Source organism: Taeniopygia guttata, chromosome 22 (genome assembly GCF_048771995.1).
Source record: "Taeniopygia guttata chromosome 22, bTaeGut7.mat, whole genome shotgun sequence".
NCBI lineage: Eukaryota > Metazoa > Chordata > Aves > Passeriformes > Estrildidae > Taeniopygia > Taeniopygia guttata.
In genome coordinates this window covers 4,414,162-4,434,768 of record NC_133047.1, presented here as the reverse complement: position 1 = coordinate 4,434,768, position 20,607 = coordinate 4,414,162, and the positions used below count along the sequence as shown (strand labels likewise).

At 48.8% G+C, this 20,607-nt stretch overlaps 1 protein-coding gene across 7 annotated transcripts in view; it reads left to right on the top strand.

Moving 5' to 3' along the window:
• AAK1 (AP2 associated kinase 1) overlaps positions 1-20,607 on the top strand; it is a 51,698-nt gene that overhangs the window by 7,873 nt on the left and 23,218 nt on the right. For all 7 annotated transcript variants that reach the window (XM_030289991.4, XM_030289990.4, XM_030289989.4 and 4 more), the window contains exons 3-8: positions 10,943-11,061; positions 11,993-12,101; positions 14,092-14,234; positions 17,472-17,593; positions 18,888-18,969; positions 20,398-20,530. In XM_030289991.4, the coding sequence (XP_030145851.4) occupies positions 10,943-11,061; positions 11,993-12,101; positions 14,092-14,234; positions 17,472-17,593; positions 18,888-18,969; positions 20,398-20,530 (708 nt within the window). The remainder of the gene's footprint in view (positions 1-10,942; positions 11,062-11,992; positions 12,102-14,091; positions 14,235-17,471; positions 17,594-18,887; positions 18,970-20,397; positions 20,531-20,607) is intronic.

The following is a 20,607-nucleotide window of genomic DNA, read 5'->3' as shown; positions in this document are numbered from 1 at the left end:
GGGAGGCTCATCAAATGATTTCACAAATGAGAAGCTGAAGCCCACAAAGATGAAGCCATTTGATAAGGGCTGTGTAGGACAGCAGGGACAGTCTTGTATTAAATGCAAATATAACTCCTTTGCCTGGTGTTTTAATCACAGGGTCATTAATATTCATGTCACCATAGTACCCAGGAACTTTTATCATGGACCAAGGCCTGTGTCACATAATGCAAATGCAGAACAAAGCCTGTCCCTGCTCCTTGGAGATTCCTGGCCCTTCCCTGGGCACCAGAACACACTCAGTGCTGCTGCCTTGGAGGCCTGTTCGGAGAGAGGCTGTGATGGTACAGCTCATCATGGTGTGAGAGTTGACACACAGGATCTTCTGGAGCTCTGCTATTATTCATAGACCATGGAAACACACAAACTCAGCCTTGCTCACCCAGCTTTCAGCAGCACATGTGACAGGATTAAATGTATTGGACTTTTTAAAAAATTAAAATGATGCTATTTTTGAAGGGGAACAGGTGGTTGTTTTCTACCTTTTGCTTTTGTTTTAAACTTAACATAAGAAGGCCTTACACTGTACCTTTGAAAGTTTTTCTGCAGCTGAATACTTTGTGCTCCTGGCTGTACCTGGGAGTTTAAATTCCCCAAGACCTGCCTGATGGGACAGTGGATACCTCTCTCCGTGCTTGGCATGTACTCAGGAGTTGAAAAGGTCATTGCTGTCTTCAGGGGTGGATTAGCAAATGCCCTCCAGAGGAATGGGATGTCCTTAAGTTGTGTTTTCCTGTTACTCAGGGAGGTGGCACTTCAGTGGCCCAGGGGTACCTGCAACCTGTAGTTACACACGTACCCATAACCTGTGATTGTTGGCATTCCTGGAAAGGTGAACTCTGCATTCCTGGGTTTAAGAGAGGAAGCTGGTTGGAGAGAAGCCTCCATGCACTGCTGTGGAGCTCTGGCAGGGTGCTGGTGGCTGTGAGCTCGGGCTCTTCTGGAATGTGTGGAGTTGTGTTTGTGCTTCTCCTGCTGCCCTAGGAGTCAGAATTCCCAGATGCTGCAGTCACAATTCCTAAATGCTTGTCTGTTACCCTGAGCTGCCCTGGCATCCTTGCATGAGTGCTTCCCAAATGCAGTGTGCTGTACCACACCACCTCTCCTTGGCCTGCTCTGCCGGGCCCTTGCAGGCCAGCCCAGGCAGTCCAACCCTGGCCTCATGCTGCTTTCTCCCTCCTCTGCACCTCCAGCTGCAGCCTGCTTTCTGCTCGACTCCTTTTGCTGTTTGCCCTCCTCTCTGCTGAGTGATTCAGGCTTCCTTGCCTTTCCAGGGAAGCTCTTGAGCTGCCTGCAGTCGCTGCAGCTTCTTGCTGGCTTTGCAGTTCCAGCCGTGTTCGCTCAGAGCCCGTCATGCTCCGCAGCATGTTGATGCCAGTGCTAATTTCACTTGGAGATGAACAAGGGCTCAGATGCTATTAGCAGCTGCTGGGAATAATAGCAGCTGAAATGTGCTTTTTAAAGGGCTGACTGATAACTAAACAAATTATTCTTTTACATTTTTTTTAAGCCGTGAGTTATTCATGACCCATTAATTTATTTTTTTTCAGGCTTACAGTGGAAGTTCAAGGACTAAAATTGTTACAATAGAGAGGGACTGAGTCTGCCTTGCCAAGTAATCTCTTTGGAGGCAGCGTGTCTTGCTGCATGGCAATAAAACACTGTTCTATCAGCTTTGGTTTTGCAAGTCTGCCGTCAGGGAGCACTGGAGCAGATGCACAGGGCTGTGCAGCGGAGCACATGCCCAGCAAATCTCCCTCCCCACGTGCACACCTAAACGTGCTTCCTGCTGAGACGGGCAGCGTGGTGCCATCGCCTCCAGTGAGCTGCTGCTTGTTAGGAAGTTGCTGTCACAAATACTGCAAATACTGGGAGACTTTAATACCCCTGAGCTGGGGTGTCTGGGCTGCTCTCGGAGTGCCAGGCTGCTGCTGCTGGTGCTGGAGCTTCTGACAAGAGTATGGGTTTAATGCACAGCCTGGATCTTTCCCAGTGATTATTTTAGGCTTCTAAAATGCTGTTGCATGGCAGAGATTAATTTCCTTCCCCTTCTTTCTCTGCTGTGTTGTGATTTACAGCTTCCTGTTTTGTTCTTCTCCGTGGAGCTGCCTGGGAGTTGCAGGAGGATTGTGGGGAGTGAGGTGTCTCCTAGAGGTCTGTAATGAGATGGGGTCCTAAAAAATACAAAGAAATGAAGCTGAATGGTTTTAAATCGGCTCTATCAAAATAAATCCCCAGGGAAATGACAAGAGGCAGTTATGCTTTTCCTGTGTTGTCCATGCAGTGAAAATGCCTCTAACTGTATAATTATTTTGTGTCTGTTTGCTGATGTGAGCATCATAGCTGATAGACTGAATGTTCACTCCTAAAACTGCCACAATCTCTAGACAACCAGTCTTGCTCTTCTACAATCAGGAGAGGCAAAGGCTGTGCTGGTGTTGTGTGTTGGATGAGGTTCCTGGCTGTATTATTTTGCACAGTTCAGGCACTCCTGGCTGGGGCTGCCACACCAACATTAACCATGGTGACATCCTGCCTATTTAAAAGGAGAGGGTGGAGCTTGTAAATCTAAATCTGTCCTGTCATGGCCTAGATATTGCAGCAGTGACATTAAGCAAGGGCCCTATAATTATGTTGGTAATATTGGATAATCACATTAGGATTCTCAGCTGTGGTAAATCTGTGTAGGGCTGACTATGGCCCTGCTTTCCCCTGGCTGACAGGCTGACCCACGAACTCTGTGTAAGCTGAAGCCTTTGTTTTACCTGGGGAGAAGTCCTTTGCTCAGATGTGCTGGATGTTCTGTTAAAGTTTTCCTGCTGGTATTTAAAGCCTAAAGCTTAAGCAGTGCTGGAGCTGGGAGTGAGAAGGGTTTGAGATAAGCAGGGCTTTGCCCGGGCTGTTCTGCTCTCTTGGTAGCAGACCTTTGCCCTGATGATGGGTGCTGTCTGGTGGACTCTGGGGCTATCTTTGGAGCTGGTTGTTTTGGTTTTTTCCCTTTTTCTTCCCGCCTCTCACTGAGTCCCAGTTGCATTTTGTGTGGGCAGGTGCTGGGCTCTCCGTGCCTGGAGAGCTCTCTCAGCCTGAGGGATTTCAGCTGGCCAGCCTGGAGGCTCCTCTGCTTGCTGCTTCCACGTGGAAACTGTGGCTTATGTGAGATGGACTTTGTGCAGGTCAAATTCTTCCCAGCTCGAATGTGAGCTGTATGGAGAATTTCTGGCTGCTTGAAATGGTAATTGCTGGAAGAACAGAGCCTAACTTTGGGAGCTGTAGGGCTGACATGTATTTCTCTGCTATGGACAGTGAAGCAGTGAGTTGTTACCTGCCCTGCTCAGAGCTGCTGCTGTTGTGAATATGGACTGGGTGAGCACAGAATCCACCTCAGTTTCCCAGCACTGCTTTCCTCTGGCAGTGGGATGAAGCCTGGGAAGCCCCAGCAGAAAACAAGCTGAGCACATTGCTCTGCAAGGAGGAAAGGGGAGCTGGTGATTTGCCCAGCAAAGCTTGAATATTCTTCAAGATTTTGTCCTATGCCAGGAGGATTCTGTCCTTGGCTGGCTTGACACACAACCTGTATCTGTGTGCCTTGTGTTTCTTCAACTAAAGTATCACTGGAAGCAGTCACAAAATAGCTGCATTTTCTGTATGTTCACTTTAGCTCTGAGCTCTCCTGACTTTTTACATTTAGAACTGTTACAGTCTTCTTTAGAGTATGTTCACTATTAAATTCCTGATCTTGTTACAAAAATACTTTCTTAGCTAATTTTCCATCTGGGCAGATGCTGTGCACTGTTTCAGATTTCCTATAATGAAATACTAGAGGTCTGCTATGCTTTATCTAGGTGCTATCTACTTTCCCTGCAGTTCTGAAGCTCTGATTGCCTCCTACAGCCAATTAAAATGGGCAGAACCGGGCTGAAATTTGAGTTACTGTGACCATTGCTCCTTCCACAGACAAAGCTCTTGCATCTGGAGTTAGTGGTGTGCCCTTTCTCTTTTGCCCTCAAGATAAAACTTAAATGTTCAGACTATTTAATTGGCGGTTGATGTTTCAAGATCTGATTTGATAAGTTTCCCAGAGCAGTTCTATCTCCACTCCAGGATGAAACCTTTTAAAGTACTGCTTAGGGACAGTGGAATGAGCCTAGAGGAGCAGACGAAGCCACAGCTGGAAGCTCAGTGAACCACCCAGATTTTTGTTTGGTTTTAGTGTGCTTAGCTCCCTGTTCAGGTGAGTATGGTGAGGTCAGGCACTGAGAGCTCCTTGAAATACTGCTCTGGGAGATGCTGGGACAGGCTTTAAATCAAAGCAGTCCCTTCAACTTGGCACTGTTATGCCTACATAAGTCAAGGGACTTAATACAACAAAAACCAGCTAAGTGAAGCTTGTTATTTCCTTTGAGGTAGAAAATCTGGGCTGAGAGAGGCCCTGTTTAATTTAGTGTTATTATCTGCTCTGCTCAGCTGGGGAGGCTGTTGGCAGGGCATGAGGGTTTGTTTTGTTCTTGTTCAGAACTGGACTCTGGTTTATAACACACATGTACACAAACACATGCACTGTTTACAGACATTTGGGTGTAGTAAGACCAGGAGATCCACATTCAGGCCCCCCTGGAGCAGAGCCTGCTGTGTGTCCTGAGTGTCCCCCCTGTCCCCACTGCCACCTTCAGACAGTTGTGCAGGTGCCCCTACCTGTGGGGCTGTGTGAGCCTGTGGCTGAGCACACCCTGTCAGTGCTTTGGGTTTCAGCGTGCTGACTGTTGGCCCAGTTTGACCCAGGTGCAGAAAATCCTGGTTTTTTAGCCTGGGTTATGGGGAACCAACACTGGTTTTATCCATGTACGCCTGAGAGGTGATGCAAGCCTGTGCCTTGGGACAGACTGTGTGTTTTCTGTGCCTGCAGCTTGGGGGTGAATAATCTTCACTGATATGGCTATAAAATGGCATGTAAATACCCTACTGTAACCAGAGGATTATGGAATTGGGTGGGAGAGTGAGTCACAAGCACTAATTAAATCCCAAACCCCAAGTGTCATGTCTTTCCAACATGTAGTACTAAGACAACAAAATGCAAACACAAAGGAGAACATTAGTACAACCACCACTGCTTTGAGTCCCTCTAGCCTTCTTGTGCTGGATCATCTGGAAAAGACTGGATAGCATCCAACCAGGGGGCTATGGAGAAAAGATGGGTTATAGCTACACTGCCCTGTAGGGGAAGAACTTGGGGTTGAAATCCAGTGGAGATTTTGGTGAGAGATCCTGGTGGTGACGGGGGCACAGCACCCAGGAGTAAACTGCTGCAGAGCCGTGGTGAGTGTGAGTAGAGTGGTGAAAGAGCAGCTTAGGAGAGGTGCTGGGAGGGACTGTGGGCAGGTCAGTCCTGCCAGAGAGAGGCTGGGTTGGGTGAAATCCTTTGTGGTACCTGGCAGTGCTGGGAAACCTCTAAAAATGTTTCTTCCTGCTGGAAACATGTTCTGCCACAGCCAAGGTGTCAGGAGAGGGTGAGCCTTCAGTCCCATCCTGTTGGGATGTCTCGTTGCTGTCTCTTACAGGAGATGCTGTGGTCTGAGGGGTCTGCTCTGGGCTGGGACCATCTGAAGGTGCAGGTTTTGCTTTCTGGAGCCAGGCTGCAGGGCTGCTGTGTGAGAGGAGGTCTCAGGGAGGTGAGCTGGGTGAGCAGGACCTGTAGGTCACCCTGCTGCTCTCAGTGGTGTTGGCAAACTGACCCAAATGTTCTCTGGTTTCTAAGCTTTTTGCCCTTTTCAGTTAATCACAGGTTCTCCCACCCCAATAACATCCATTTTAACAGCATGCTTGAAGAACAGAGAAATTACTTGCAAATTGCTTGTGTTTCTGACTGTCTCCATCCAAAGGAAGGGGGAGCAGAGATAATGTTCCAGGTTCAACTCGGTAAATCGTGGGTTGTACCAGTGTTGTCTTCACTTCCTTTGGTATTTTCATCATCTTGGATATTACAGCCCTAATGCAAAGTCTGCCTCATTACTGTGCCTTCTGAATTATGCCCCAAATTATTTTCAAAACAAAATGAGGCAGTTGTATTTTTCTGTAAGGATGTTAATGCTGACACACTGTGACTTTAAAGGTGTTGCAGATGCTTTATAAAGCAGAAAAAGCAATGTGCAGTGCTCCTGTTCATCCCAACCCCTTGTTATGTATCACAGTAGAAGACTTCACAGTGCTGCCTCTGGTTTGTGGGCACATTTAGTTATAACAAGGAATAATGCTGGAACAGAAAGCTTAATTTGGAGTGAAATACCCTGTCCTGGAAACAAAGGGCTCAGAAGTGGCATAAAAATGGGGAAAATGCGATTTGAAATGGTGTGTTTTCAGCAGGTATGTGCAGCAATACCCTCCTGCTGGGCAATGGAAGAGTGGAATAAAGGCAGCAGAAAGAATACATTGCTGCAGATTAATAGCCACAAAAATAGCACTGTAATCCTAATGCAAATCATGGGGAGCTATTATTGAAAAAAAAAGCCCATATTAAAATAAACCAGCAAATATTTACTCGTGGGGAGGGTCACAGCAGATGGTGGCACGAGCAGGATCAGTAGGACTGCTGTCCTTGGCTGGGTTTGTGGGACAGTGTGGTGCTTTTTACAGGAGCTGCTGGGGAGTCTCCTCCAGACTCCTGGTGGGTCCCAGTGGCACTCGCAGCAGTCACAGGAAGGTGTTTGTGGGCTCTCTGCAGCTCCAGCTGCTCAGGAGACAGGATCCCAGGGCCCCTGAGTCTCCAGAAAAGATGCCCAAAAACATTGGTGCTTTAGGATCAAGAATCACATCACAGAATAGTTTGGGTTGAAAGGAGTGACTGTTGTACATATACACCTTGGGGAAAAACTCTTCTTGTTTTGAATGTTGCTCCAGTTAGAGGAGCCAGAGGTGCAGGATGGCTTCCTCAGGACAACAGCAGAGAGAAAATGGTTCTGGTGTTGCCAGGTGAGGATGTCCAGTGCTGGTAATGTGCAGTGTCTGTGTGACAGCTGCTTGTGGCTGTGACTGGGGAAAACCATGTTACTGTGTTTCAGTAGAGCTTTGGGAATGGTGAGCTGGAAACAACCTGTGCAAGGGACTCACTGTGGGTTTCCTGTGGCTGGATCGCAGCATCCTGACTATGGGGAAGAAAACAAAACCTGAGTGAGCCTGCCCTTGTACTTAGGAAGGTAAGTGCTAAGGAAGTTCTTCTGGCTGGTGAGATAAGGCAAAATATGACATAATTCTTGATGGATAAGGATCAGTGAGTATTGGAATTGTGCAAATGGAGTGGCTTTGTGTCTGGTTCAGCAGAGCACTTAATTTTAAGTGCTTGCTGGTACAGCTGGAGCTTAAAATGCCTTTCTGGCTGTCCCTGGAGGCTGAATGTTCCCAGGGCAGTTTTGGGGACCTCTGAGCAGCACTTGGCTGCCCTCAGCTGCAGTGCTGAAGCACAGGGGGCTGTCTGCATGCAGAGAGTGAGGGGCTCAGCTGGGGCAAATTCCGTGCAGCAGCAATGCAGGAGGATTCCTGCAGTCCAACATGAATCCCTTGAGCTCAGCACAGCTATCTCCTTACCTCGGAGGAGCTGGGGGGATCACCTGCAGCTGCTCTTACCTAGTTCAGGAGTACTTGCCTGGCTGTGAGGAGTTGTGCATCCTGCTGAAATTACAGAAGGGCTGAAAACATAACTACCAGAGCTGGCAGCTGGCCAGTGCCCTGACACAAACCCGCATGGAAAATTGCTTTGGCATCTGTATTGACTGGAGATAATTGGAACTTCCCAGTATTTTTTCAGCTTATCCTAAAACCTTTTAGCAAGAACAACAGTCAGGCAGCAGTGTGCAGCATGATAACCATGTTTCCATGCAGTTCAGGCAGGCCTAACTTCCAAAGAGACACAAAAAAAGTTTCCCCAGAGAAACCCCTGTAGCTGGTGGTGGCTCTGAGCTGACTGTGATCCCAGTGCTGGCTGCTCAGCAATATTAACATGTCTTAAGGGTGAGCACAGAAATAACTTCTCACGTTTTAGAATGGGAAGGGTTTTTAGCTTTTGCTGGCTGATGTGGGAAGAGAGTTGAATTTCCTTCAGAACCTTAAGTCAGAGGCATGTGTTCAGGGGAGAACTGGCCTCTGAGGTGACTCTCAGGCTTAGCTCTTGCTCTTGTCCCTCCTGGCACTTGCAAGTCTCTAGATTTATTTATTCTATTGCAGCTGAAGCCTGCCCTGGTCTCGTGCCTTTGCTTTCCAGGCGTGAACTGGAACAGAGGCTTTACCAGCAGAGATACTGGGATGTTCCTGGGGCCTGGAACACTGTGCCTGAGCTGTGCCTGTGTGTGACCCACGCTCCTGGGCACGTGTAGCACAGCTCCTGAGCTGCTCAGATCCCGGCATGACCATCTTTATGGTGGAGCTGGCAGTGCCAGGCTCTTGTCTTGCTGTTCTCTGTAAACGGTCCCGTAATGTGCATCTGGCAGGGCTTCATCATAATTGCTCGTAAATTTGTCTTTGATCTGTTTCCTTTCAACTTCACCCAGATTGAGCCGAGTTGGGGGTTGGACTGGCATTACGAGGGAGAAATTGGTTGTGGTCTGGAGCTCTGGAAGCTGAGAGCCCTTGAGGCAGAGGAGGAGGTGGTGTAGATGTGCAGGGGGCAGGAGGAAGGGTTAAGCAGCTGTCAGCAGTTAAAAGATGAGGAAAGCGTGTGGTTTTCAGCATGATGCTGACCATTTTGGGCATCTGGGAGGTCTCTTTCCCCTGAGCTCTCGGGGTGCTTTATCTGTGTTCTCCCTTGCACAGACTGTAGTTTTCTGTGCCAGCTGGCTTGTGCACGATGTGCATGTTCTAATGAGGGTGCTCTGGAGGTGACTTTGTTAATTAATTAGCCCAGGATCCTGGTAGAGGGAAGGGACCTGTGAATGAGGCATTAGCAGTTGGTCTGAAGAGGCTCCAGTCCCACTCAGCTGAAGCAGAGGTTGGGAACAGGAGGAAGTTCTTGAGGTTAGTGAAGCTGCTTTAAAAAAAAAAAAAAGTTTAATTGACCAATTTTTGCTGCTCAGCTCGTGTTTCTTTCTGCTGAGCACAGCACTGTAAACAGAGATCCCATATCCTGCTGGCCTGGCCAGAGCTGGGAAAAGGGAACTGAGCCCTTGGGGTGGAGCAGAGACTTCTCCTGGGTGACTGCTCATTTTGGGGGGGAGGAAAACCCAAAAGTCTTGTGATTACCAAAAAGTTTTGAGGATGGCTGAGACTGTAATAAACTTTGAAAAACCAACTCTTTGGGGTTTTGTTTGTTTTATAAAATTTTAAAAAACACTTTTTCTCTAGTATTTTTCTGAGATCTATGGAAATACTGTACAGAAATTAAAAAAAAAAAAAGGATTCCAAACCTGATCTCTCCAATTATTCTGAAAAATATAGGCTGTTAGCAAAGTAAGGTTTGGGAAAATTGTGTTGGTTGTGGTTCCTTATTTCTTCCTGGCTCCGTTGTGGGTTATGAGGGGGAAGAAGAATCAGTGCACTGCTGTGTTACTCTTTTCCACAGCCACCCTTTGGGATGAAGATTCACAGCGGGATGTGCAGATTTGTTCTCCAAAAACGAGACAGATGTGGCTGGGGAGAACAATACGGCTACTGCTGTGGGTTCAGAAGCTCTTAAAGATGACTTGTAATTTGAGATCCTCAACTTGCAGCAGCTTCAGGGAGAGTCAGGGTTATTTTTGGGTCTGAATGCAGCGCTGTGCACGGAGGCCCCTCCAGAGCTGCAAGGGGGTTTGAGCAGCTGTGATGTGCTGCATCCCAGGGCCATGGCCCACTTTTCTCAATTTGAGTGTCCATTTTGCAGCCTGGCTATAGTTTTCAAGACCTTTAATTGAAGTCTTGATGCTTATATTTTTTTTTGTGGGGGGGGGGAAGGGAGGAGGAGTGGTGTTTTTTTGTTTTGTTTCTTCTTTCTGTCCCATCTTTCTGCTGGGGCTGCTTCTAAGAGACAGTGGGGCTTCCTTGGAAAGCCTGCTCTGGTTCCTGAGGCAGATTGTGCTGAGTAAAGCTGAGGGGTTTGCCTACCAGGAGAGATTCCTGCTGGGCAGTTCCCTTGCTGGCAGGTGAGTTCCCTGTGTTGAAGTGGAAGAGGAACTGTAATGTCATAAAAGCTGTTGAAAACAACCAGGGAGAGCCAAGTGTGAAACTTTTGCTGCCTCTACCCCTCCATCCTCCATCAGCTTCCTATTTCTGCCAGGACTGCAAATGTGAACCTGTGTGTTTGGATGGAGAGCTGACAGAGATTAAAGGCTTTCATCTGAAACAAGTCCATTTATCCTGGGAATCCTGACTTTACTAATAGCAATGACCACAGAATGAATTGTGGGTTTTTCTCTTGTTCTTCTGTCCTGATTTAAAAGCATTAACATCAAACCGCGTGTGGAGATGTTTCTTCTGCTTCTTGCACAAATCAGCTTTGTAATGCAACTTAAGCTTCAAAGTTGCAGAGCCTTTTAAGTTTAGGCCTTTGGTGGTTCAGTGGGTGATCTGTAGCTCTGATTTCTGTCCAAGGCAGCATTGCCTTCCTCCAGCTTTCTTCTTCATAATGGGAATTAATGGAGCAATGAGGAACTGTCTGGCAGGACCAGGAACTGGTGTAATTGCTTGTTTTTATGGAGATGTTAAGTGTTAACTTCATTGCCATTAATTGAAGATTACCCCCTTGGATCCCTTTGAGTTCCTGGAGATAACTGTCCAGGCAGAGCTGGGAGCTCTGGAGAGGGGCACGGGAAGGAGAATTCCCACTGGGAGGGGTGGGAGCTGCTCAGTGCCCTCCCTGTCCCAGCTGTGCTGCCCTGGCAGGGCCAGGGTTGGGAGCAAAGAGGTTTCTTGCCAATGACCAGGTGATTTTGTGTCCCCACAGGTGGCTTTGCAATCGTGTTCCTGGTGAGGACGAGCAATGGGGTGAAGTGTGCCCTGAAGAGGATGTACGTCAATAACGAGTACGACCTGCAGGTCTGCAAGAGAGAGATCCAGATCATGGTGAGTTCTGCTCTGTGCTGGGCCCAGGCTGGAGTGCAGGGGGTGGGAGCCTGGGCACCTTCTGCCTGCGAGCTCTGAGCAGCAGGGCACAAACCGTGCGTTTTCCTAGCAAAAATGGCTTTTGTGTGGGCAGAGCTGACCTCTGGACTTGTGTGGAAATCGAGTACTGACCTATTTCAAAAGGTCCTGTCCAGTGGAGAAGGAAAACCCGGTCCTGAAAAAAATGGGAAAATGAGGGGATAACTGCATGGCTTAGCAGGAAAAGGAAGGGCAGAAGAAGTGAGCATGGCTGGGGGATGTTGGAATTCAGTCTCTCAATCTTCAGTTGAGATCTCAAGTCTTCAGCCTTTTAAACTTGATGAGAAAAGGCTGATGGTTCTGATATCTCTGAACTGAAATCAGTGCATGAGTGGCAGACCTCCATCCCGAGATAAATCTGTATCACATCATCTTCTGATCCTGTGGGTCGGGATGAAGGTTATCTCTGCAGTGCTGAGGTTGGTAGATTAAAACAGTGTTTGTAGGGTAGCTGCTGCCAGGGCTTCTGAAATGTAAAGAGTTTGTAATAAGCTCTGGGATGTTTCTCTAGATTATTGGCCACAAGGATTTATATGATGGCATAGCTATTTTTAATAGCTGTTTCAAACTTGGCTTCCCTAAACAAAAGACAAAATGGAGATGATCCAAATCAATTTGCCTAATCTCGTTTGCAGCATGGTAAACATGGAAGTGCCACTTTTGAAGTTGTATTCAGAGATAGTGATGAGCGTTTAGAGCAGCTGCCAGGTGGGGAATTCACAAAATCCTCATTTTGTGAGTTTGCCACACAAGGTACAGGTTTGGGGTGGATGATGTTCATATCAGAAACTCCTACCTGTAGCAATCATGTGTGAACGTGGCTGGTGCATGTGTGAATTTGTCTGTCTTGCAGCGGGATCTGTCTGGCCACAAGAACATTGTGGGCTACATCGACTCCAGCATCAACTCAGTCAGCAGCGGGGACGTGTGGGAAGTGCTGATCCTCATGGACTTCTGCCGGGGTGAGTGGGGCTGTGTGGGGCTGCTCATGGCTGGGTTTGTCCTTCCGTGCTTATGGGGAACTTGCACATCTTCCTTTTGAAAAAAGAGCTGTCCCTAAGCTGCCAGGAGGCTGTTCTGAGCTCAGCAAAGCCCGGGCTGGGGCTGGAGAAGTGGGCTGTGTTGACTCTGCTGATGGGATTGGTACTGTCCTTGCTGCTGCCCAGGGTGGTCCTGGGTCCCCTCTGTTGTGAAGAACCCTTAAATACATCTTGCTGTTGTCTTTAGAATGGTCCACACAAGAAGTGGCTCCTCTTAAAGCAGTCAGGAATGTAATTTTTCTTCACTTTAGTTTCATTGCAAGCTTTGTTCCACATCAGCCTGGCTTAGGATTGTTCTGGAAGAAGCAAGACGTGGATAATGGGAAGCCAAAAAGCATTCCTGTTACCTCTGACCTTTTTGCTTGGCTGTCTGTAGCCAGACAGGCTCTTCCAGCTGTCCCAAAGCTTTGATCTTTGTGGCTGGGATGTAATGTTTGGAACATGATGCATGTGCTGGGCTCAAATTCTGTCTTCTTGCAGAAGAATGTTCAGCAAAAATAATGTTTTGGTCAGGTGACTTCAGGAGCCTGTGGCTGCTGTGGATGGTGGCAGCTGATGGAAATGGGTATTTCTGGGTCTGTCTGGCTTTGAGCTCAAAAGCACTGCAGCATTTACACACATGTAATTGTGTGTAATCAGGCCCAGTGCAGGCTCGTGTTCTGCCACATCCTCTGCTGCTCTGCTGTGCTGCAGGGTCTGGCCTGCCTTGCCCCGGCTGTTTGCTGGTGGGAGCAGGAGCTCTGTGCACTTTGGCTGAAGGAATCACTCCATAAGCTCTCTTTAAGCTTCAAGCTGAGCATGACCAGAGCTGCTGTCAGCACGAGGCTGGCAAATCCCTGCTCAGCCCCGTGTGCAGAGCCCGCTGTGGAGGGAGGCACAAACCCCAGCTCTTCACAGGCACCCCCCAGCTGCAGAACCCACATTTTGGGCTGATGAAGTAAAATCCATCTTTCTGAGGAGCTTCCTTCCATCTGGAAGGAGGTGGCTTTTCTCACGTGGCTCTTGCCAGATGCTGTGCAGCCTTCCCCTTGCAATGGTTGTTACACACTGATTTTCCCTTGTTACTTTCCTTTTGTGGCTGACAGTTTCCAAACCAAATCAGTGCCTTTGTGTGCAGAACTGCATTCATTTTGGGTGTAAAATGTTCACAGCTGTAGTATTCATTAAACTGAGCTTTTCTTTCCTACCACGAAAGTTTTCCAGCACTTGTGATGTGGAATGATGCAGTACTGCTTCACCAGAGCTTCAGGAAAGAGTTTTTCTCTGTCTGTCTAGGGCGTTTAGAGGAGAAAAACCCTCAGGATTGTTTTGGAAAGGCCTTGACAGCAACAAAACCCCAAAGCTGAGATAAATTCAGGACTCATAAATGAAAACTTGTTTTGTTTGTCCAAAGTTTCCCTTGTTACAGATGGATTTTTAATTCTTTGCAGTCAACAGCTTCAGCCAAGCCACTTAACGTGTGGGTTTTGTGAGTGTCCCCCTTCCTCCCTGCTCTTGCTTACATGTGGCAGACTAATCTGTGGACTGTGGGTGCCCCAAATCCAGCCTTTTATTCCTCTGGTCAGACGAAAGAAGTCCTATTTGGAAGAAAAAAAAAGAAAATTAGTCCAGAGCTCAGTGTCCTGCTGTGACTGGGGACCCCCAACTCACTGTCCCTGCCGTGATTTGGAGACCCCCAGCTCAGTGTCCCTGCCGTGATTTGGGGACCCCCAGCTCAGTGTCCCTGCCGTGATTTGGGGACCCCAGAGCTCAGTGTCCCTGCCGTGGTTTGGGGACCCCCAGCTCACGGTCCCTGCTGTGATTTGGGGACCCCCAGCTCAATGTCCCAGCTGTGATTTGGGGACCCCCAGCTCACTGTCCCTGCCGTGGTTTCGGGACCCCCAGCTCACGGTCCCTGCTGCTCGCCCTGCAGGGGGACAGGTGGTGAACCTGATGAACCAGCGCCTGCAGACCGGCTTCACCGAGAGCGAGGTCCTGCAGATCTTCTGCGACACCTGCGAGGCCGTGGCCCGGCTGCACCAGTGCAAGACCCCCATCATCCACAGGGACCTGAAGGTGAGCTCTGCCCCAGGGCTGCAGGCAGCATCCTCCTGCCTGTCTGCCAGCTGCCCACGCTGCGCTTCTTCTGCTGCTGATGAGGGAAAGTGGGCATAAACACACCTCTCTGCTGGAAGATAAAAAAAGAAATTAGCCTCTCAGTGCTGCTTACCATATGTTTGCCATCTATAGATCTACTTAAACACAAATGTTTGTGAATAATTGTGGCTTGCACATGTGCCAGAATGTACCTGATGAATTATTCACAGTGACCTGAAACACTGCTTATTTAAGGTAGCTCACAAAATTGTTTCCAGATCAAGGGAGCCTCCAGAAGTGTTGGCCTTGGGGCAGGAATCCTTAGGAGCTTTTGAAAGTGGCCTCTGGAGCTCTGAATGAAAGCTGTTGCAAAACTCTGTGTGCTTAGCTGGGCCAGCTTGGGGAAAATCCCCTGCCTGTAATCCAGCAAACAAAAAGATGTTCCCTTTGCTCTCTACGAGCTGGAATGAAATACTCAGCCTAGAAGGAGGCTGCTGTGTGCATTTGAAATTCAGATGTGCTTTGTGGGGCAGGTTCTATTTTCAGAGCCCTCACAGATGTTTGTTTGTGCCACTGGCCATTGTTTTACACACCACGTGTACCAAGGAGAGCCAGGTAGGAAAACAGCAGAGGAAAACATCCTCAGGGTTTGGTGTGCTGTGGCGTGTTTGAAATGACAGTGATGCCCCTGCTCAGTCAGTTTGGGTACAGGAACAGCTCCAGTGTCTCTTCCCAGGGAGAAAAAGGTGATCTCTTACCAATCTGAGTCCTGGTTTAAGGCTGTAAGGTCTGTGGGCAGCTTGCAGGAGTTTGTCCAGGTCAGGAAAACAGGGTGAGGGCCAGGAACGTCCCCAGCTGACATTAACCCTGCCCTTACCTGGGCGGTTTAATGCAGAACAAACTCGGTGTGTTGCAGGGGAATAAATCTGGGCCATCTGTGCTGGGTTAGTGAGTAGATCTGGAGTGTTGCTTTCTGCCTGAGCTGCAGTTGAAATGGGCTCTTGGGGCTGGTGTCCAGCCCAGGGCACGTTTTGCAAGGCCTGACTCTTGGTGAGCTGTGCCCAGAGTTGGGGTTGGCTCTTCTCTGCTTGGAGACGTGTTTTCTGCTTGAGTAATGTATTGTTTCTGTCATGGTGACCTCTGGGGTGTCGCCCTGATTCAACACTGGGGATCTCAGCACTAACACAGAATGAATATTTATATATATTTTGACTTAATTTGTGTTAAGATGTAATACTGTCAAGGGGCAGTTGCAAAGCCAAGAGAGATTAAGGACCAGAGAAGTTTAGTACAAGTTTTGGGTGTAAGGAGGGACATGTAAATGTTTTTTTGGGGTGAATATTACACTGCTGAAGAGGAGGCTGATGTTGGCTTTGCAGGCAGCTGGGGGCTTGGAGGCTTTTTTTGCCTTCCAGCTCTTTGATGCTGCTCTGGTGCTGGAGATTCCTGCCCAGAGAGCTGTGCCAGCAGAAGGGAGGCTGTGAATGAGCTTTCAGACAAGTGCAGCTGGAGGAGCTGCACTGGCCCCTGGCTCTGAGTTTGAATTAACCCAAAGGCTTTGCCTGAAGCAGAGCAGCCTCCTGCTGGCACAGTCCCCAGCTGGTGGGAAGTGGCCAACAGCTGGGGACAGCAGCAGCTTTACCCAGCATTTCTGTGGGCAAAGGGGACATGGCTCTGTGAGTTAGCTCCTGTGTCGCCCCTGCCTGTGCTCAGGGCTGGGTGCAGCTTTCTGAGTGCCTGACCAGAAGAAGACACCTTCATCCTCCTTTTAAAGACACTTTTCTCTGGCCTGGCAGTGTGTAGCAGGAATTTCTTTTGCTGTGTTTACTTTTCCTTCTCCTGGCATTCTCTGGTCAAACCTAGTTGCTGGATAGTCCTGTGCTGATGTCTAACAAACCTTTCAGGGTGTTTGAGTGAGAAATCACCTCAGACTTCTCAGGCAGGTAAAGGGGGAGGACTCTTGGGGAAATGTTGGAGGGAGCAGGGAATAACACAGCCAGTGCTGGTCTGCTGGGGAGAACATCTGTGTGCAGTGCTTTATTCAAAGCAGATGGATGGCACGGGGGAAGGGGCGTGTTTAACCCTTGGTTTCAAGCCAACCTTCTCCCCCTCAGCTGCTCTAATTTGGCTGCATTTTCTGATGCTTAAAATGCTGACTCCTTGTATTTATTTCCTTCTTGTAAAGATCATCCTTGATGGGGAGCTCTGCTTCCAAAGGGTTTTGTTAGCAAACGCTTACGTGGTGATTTTTTTATTTATTTTGAGCTCTATGAGCAGTGTGTTTTATCTCGTTGTTGTATCTGAGCGTTTGACACTGATTGAAGATAAAGATACGAAAAATGGTGTGTTCCCTCGAGAGAACATGCTGTTAGTGCTGCTGCACAGATGAGGAGCTGGAACACGGGGATGCTCTGCCAAAGCAAAGATCTGAACGCAGGGTTTCACACATTTAGAGTCAGTGTTGGAACAGGCAATTTCCTTAGGTGGGTGCAAGGTAGAGTTTTGTTAATGCACAGTTGTGAGTATGGAGCAGAAGGTTTCTGCTGATTTTGTTTCTGTTGCCTGGTTGAAGGTACCAAATCATATTTGAATGAAAGGGGGTCTTCTCAGCAGCCTGGGGGAGCCTCTGCTGCTGCAGCCCTGTTTAGGGACTGTGGGGCACCCAGCAGGCTCTGAGAACAAGCAAATAAATGTGAGCATGAGCTGAGGCTTGTTTTCAGCGAGTCCCTCAGGGACAGGTAAGAGGCAGACAAAGACCTGGAGATGTGTTTTAATTTCATCAATATGGAAGTGTGTGTGTCATATGTTTGCCTCCCCTCTGCCCCATAGACTGTGAGGAGTTAGAGCCCTTGGTAAAGCTGGGACAACTTGGACTTCCTGTCCCCAATTCAGAGGCCAGACCAGGGCCACAGTAGCTCAGGAAGGTTGAGCCCAAAGGCACTGGGACGCTGAAGTCTTACAAGAGGCAAGGAAATGTGCTTGCAGGAGGAGAAGGGGGGGGTGGCAGGATGGAAGGCAGTGTTACATGACTTGATGTCTATTTTAGGAGATGTGACAGTTTTGATGCCTGTTTTCTTTGCTGTCACTTTAAGCTTTAGTGTCAGATGTGTCTGATATGTCTTCAGGCACTTAAAACCTTGACTCATGTGAAAAAAAAACCAAACCCTGAATATTTTTTTGTCTGAGTGATTCTGTGTCTGTCTGTGCTGCTCCCAGGTTGAAAACATCCTGCTGCATGACCGTGGCCACTACGTCCTGTGTGACTTTGGGAGTGCTACCAACAAATTCCAGAACCCTCAAACAGAGGGGGTGAACGCAGTCGAGGAGGAGATCAAGAAGTAAGTGTGCTTTGCCTTTTCAGCTCAGCTGTGTTTGTGTTTGAAGGGTAATTGTCTCCTGTGCTGGGGTTCATTTTGCTCAGCCTGTTGCAGCAGATTGGCTGTGCTGCATGGCAGTGTCTGCTGCAGGTGAATGAGTGCCTGGGGGAAGGTGAAACAATAAATTGAGCTTGATGTAATTGCTTTGGACCTGAGATTAATGCAGAGAAGCAGCCCCGCCTCGGCGAGGCAGTGACCTGTTCTGTCCTGTGCAGGGTCAGGCTGGCTCTGTCCTTCATCTGTCTTGGCTCCTCTGAGCTCCAGGCTGGCGTGGCACAATCCCATCCTGGCTGAGCTCCCCTCCCCACGGATCCAGCTCTGCATGGGGAGTGCCAGCTCCTGGAGGGTTCAGTCCAGCTCCTCCTCCTGCCCCACGCACTGCCAGCTGTTCTGGCAGCACCTCTGGTGCCCCTTGGTGCTTTTTAAAAGGGGTTCAGGTCAGTGAGCCCTGGTCAGGGCTGGAGCACACTGTCCTTGGCCTTGCTTTAGCTCTGACAGTGTCGCTGCTGCAGACTGGCACTCCTGTTATTAGGAATGGCTGCAGATGCCTGTTTTTTGCTGGGACTCAGCTACACCCGCCTGGATTTCCTGGGTTTGTTTGGCTGGAGTTTTCAGTTGCAGTCCCCTTGGAGTGCCCTACTTGTACACTTCAGCCTACAAAACCTTTGCCTTTGGCAGTGATCAGGGTGAGCAGCAGGCAGCAATGACAGACCTGCTGGCAGGAAATCTTATCAGAACAGCCTCATAATCTGTGGAGCAGTTTCCAGCTTTTCTGTTTGTTGTGATCTGTTAAGATGAGGTAGATTCTCGCTGGTTTGAGGCACACAGTGACCCATCCCTTGCCAGAGTGGCTCTGAGCAGGACTCCTGGTGTGGAAATGTACTTTTTAGGACCACATATCCAATTACAATCTCTGTAATACAGTTGGCCACAGCCCTGCAGTGAGGGCATTGCAGAGGACATTTGATGACTGACCTTGTTAATGCTTTAAATCTTGAATGTTTCTGTTTTTAAAATGACTGCACAGTTTTGTGGTCAATTCTGTGCTTTAGAGAGGCTTGTGGTTATTATTTTGGCTTCCCAGGGCAGTTTGAAGGTGTTTTATTGTTTGAGGTGTATAGAAGATTTTTCCAATAGATACCTTTAGCATCCCTTTCCTTAAAATGAGCAGGGAAAGAGTGAATTTTGAGTTATTTGGGAATGTGACATACCTGATATGCCCCTTTTGAAGTCCCTGCTCCACCTTTCCCTGCAGGTACACGACGTTGTCCTACAGAGCACCGGAGATGGTGAACCTGTACAGTGGCAAACTCATCACTACAAAAGCTGACATTTGGGTATGTATGGCAAGCCCTGGGCATGCTTTCATTGCCACGGCAGGGAAACGGGGCTGGCCTCGTTCTCTGGGAGCCTGGACAGTTTCTGAGTGCAGAATTCCTCTGGGGATGTGTCTGATGAGTTCCTGCTGAGCAGGGAGGCTGCTGGAGCAGACTCTGTGCTCCTCCTGTGTGGTTTGAATTTAGAGATGGATGAAACTCCAGGGTTGAATGGGGAAAATGTGATTTTCTATCATAAGAGATAAATCAGAAAATTCAGGGTGTTGCGGCTGGTTGTGCCTGGGCTGGGTTGTTGGTATGTGGAATCAAAGTTCTGGTCAGAATTGAGTAGAAAGCTGAGAAAATGGCCCTGCCCCAGCAGCAGCAGTGTGCTGATGCTGTGGAACACAGGGCTGAGCTGTCAAACTTCTGCGCTGTTTCTGGTGATCAGGGCAATCCTGCCATGCTCTTGCTTCATGGTGGGAACAAGATCCAGCTGTGGTGGAATCCATTCCTGGCTAACCTGGTCTCCTTTAGGTGGGACAGAGGTGAGAAAGAGTCTCTGCTGTCTGGAGTGGCAGATCAGCACGTGTTTAAAAGTGTTTAAAATCCTAACTGGGAGCATGTTTTGGGTTATTTTGGAGCCCTGAGCTAGGAGGTAACATGGTAGAAGCAGAAAAAGAGAGTTTTGATGTATGTTCAGTAGTTCTGCATCTACAAGAGGGAGAATTGTTGGTGTGACATCTGAAAGTCCCCTCCATGAGCTTGTCTGGGGAAGCAGCAGCTGCTGTGGGTCAGCTGGGGTGTGGCCTCAGCCTGGAGGCCTGCCCCAGTGCTTGTCCTGCTGGAACCTCCCTTTCCCTGAAATCTTACCAAGGTTATTTGAAGCCAGCGTGCAATTTCTTTGTGAAATCCTGTGACAAAAGGGGTGAGCTGATGATGAGTTTCTTAGGATTAGGAAATGTTTCCTGTGGGAGTGTTTCATAATTAGCCCTTTGTGCAAAAACTGTTTTCTTTTGCAAGAGGTGGTGGTTCTTGGTGCCAAAAGAAGGGTGGCAGAACCTGGCAGCCTGCAGAATGAGCTGTACTTCCCTGGCATTTATTTACAGCAGTTGAAAGGTTGCTTGGACTTAATCTTGGAAACAGTTTGGGTTTCTCTTTGTCAGAATGGATGTATTAATGATTATGGTTGCCATTTAGTTGTGCTATTGCTTTGCTCTTTCCTCGCAGAGTGTGGCAGAAGGGCTTTTCCTGCTCAGTGACACGCAGGGTGTTGTGATGATGAGCAATCCCCCAGATCAGTCTGACGAGGGAGAGCCGTGCATGTTCATCCTGCCCTGCAGCTGTGCCTGTCCCAGGTCCCTCACGGGGTGCTGGGGCAGGCCTGGCACCAGCAGGAGCCCAGGGTGGTTTCAGCGTGGTCAGTCCCTGTTCTCTCTCTCCCTGCAGGCCCTGGGCTGTTTGCTGTACAAGCTGTGCTACTTCACCTTGCCCTTTGGGGAGAGCCAGGTGGCCATTTGTGACGGCAACTTCACCATCCCGGACAACTCGCGGCACTCGCAGGACATGCACTGCCTCATCCGTGAGTCTGCCGGGGCTCTGCTCCTGCAGGGCAGCAGCTCCTCTCCTTCCAGGGCTGCTGCTCACCGAGGGGCTGGG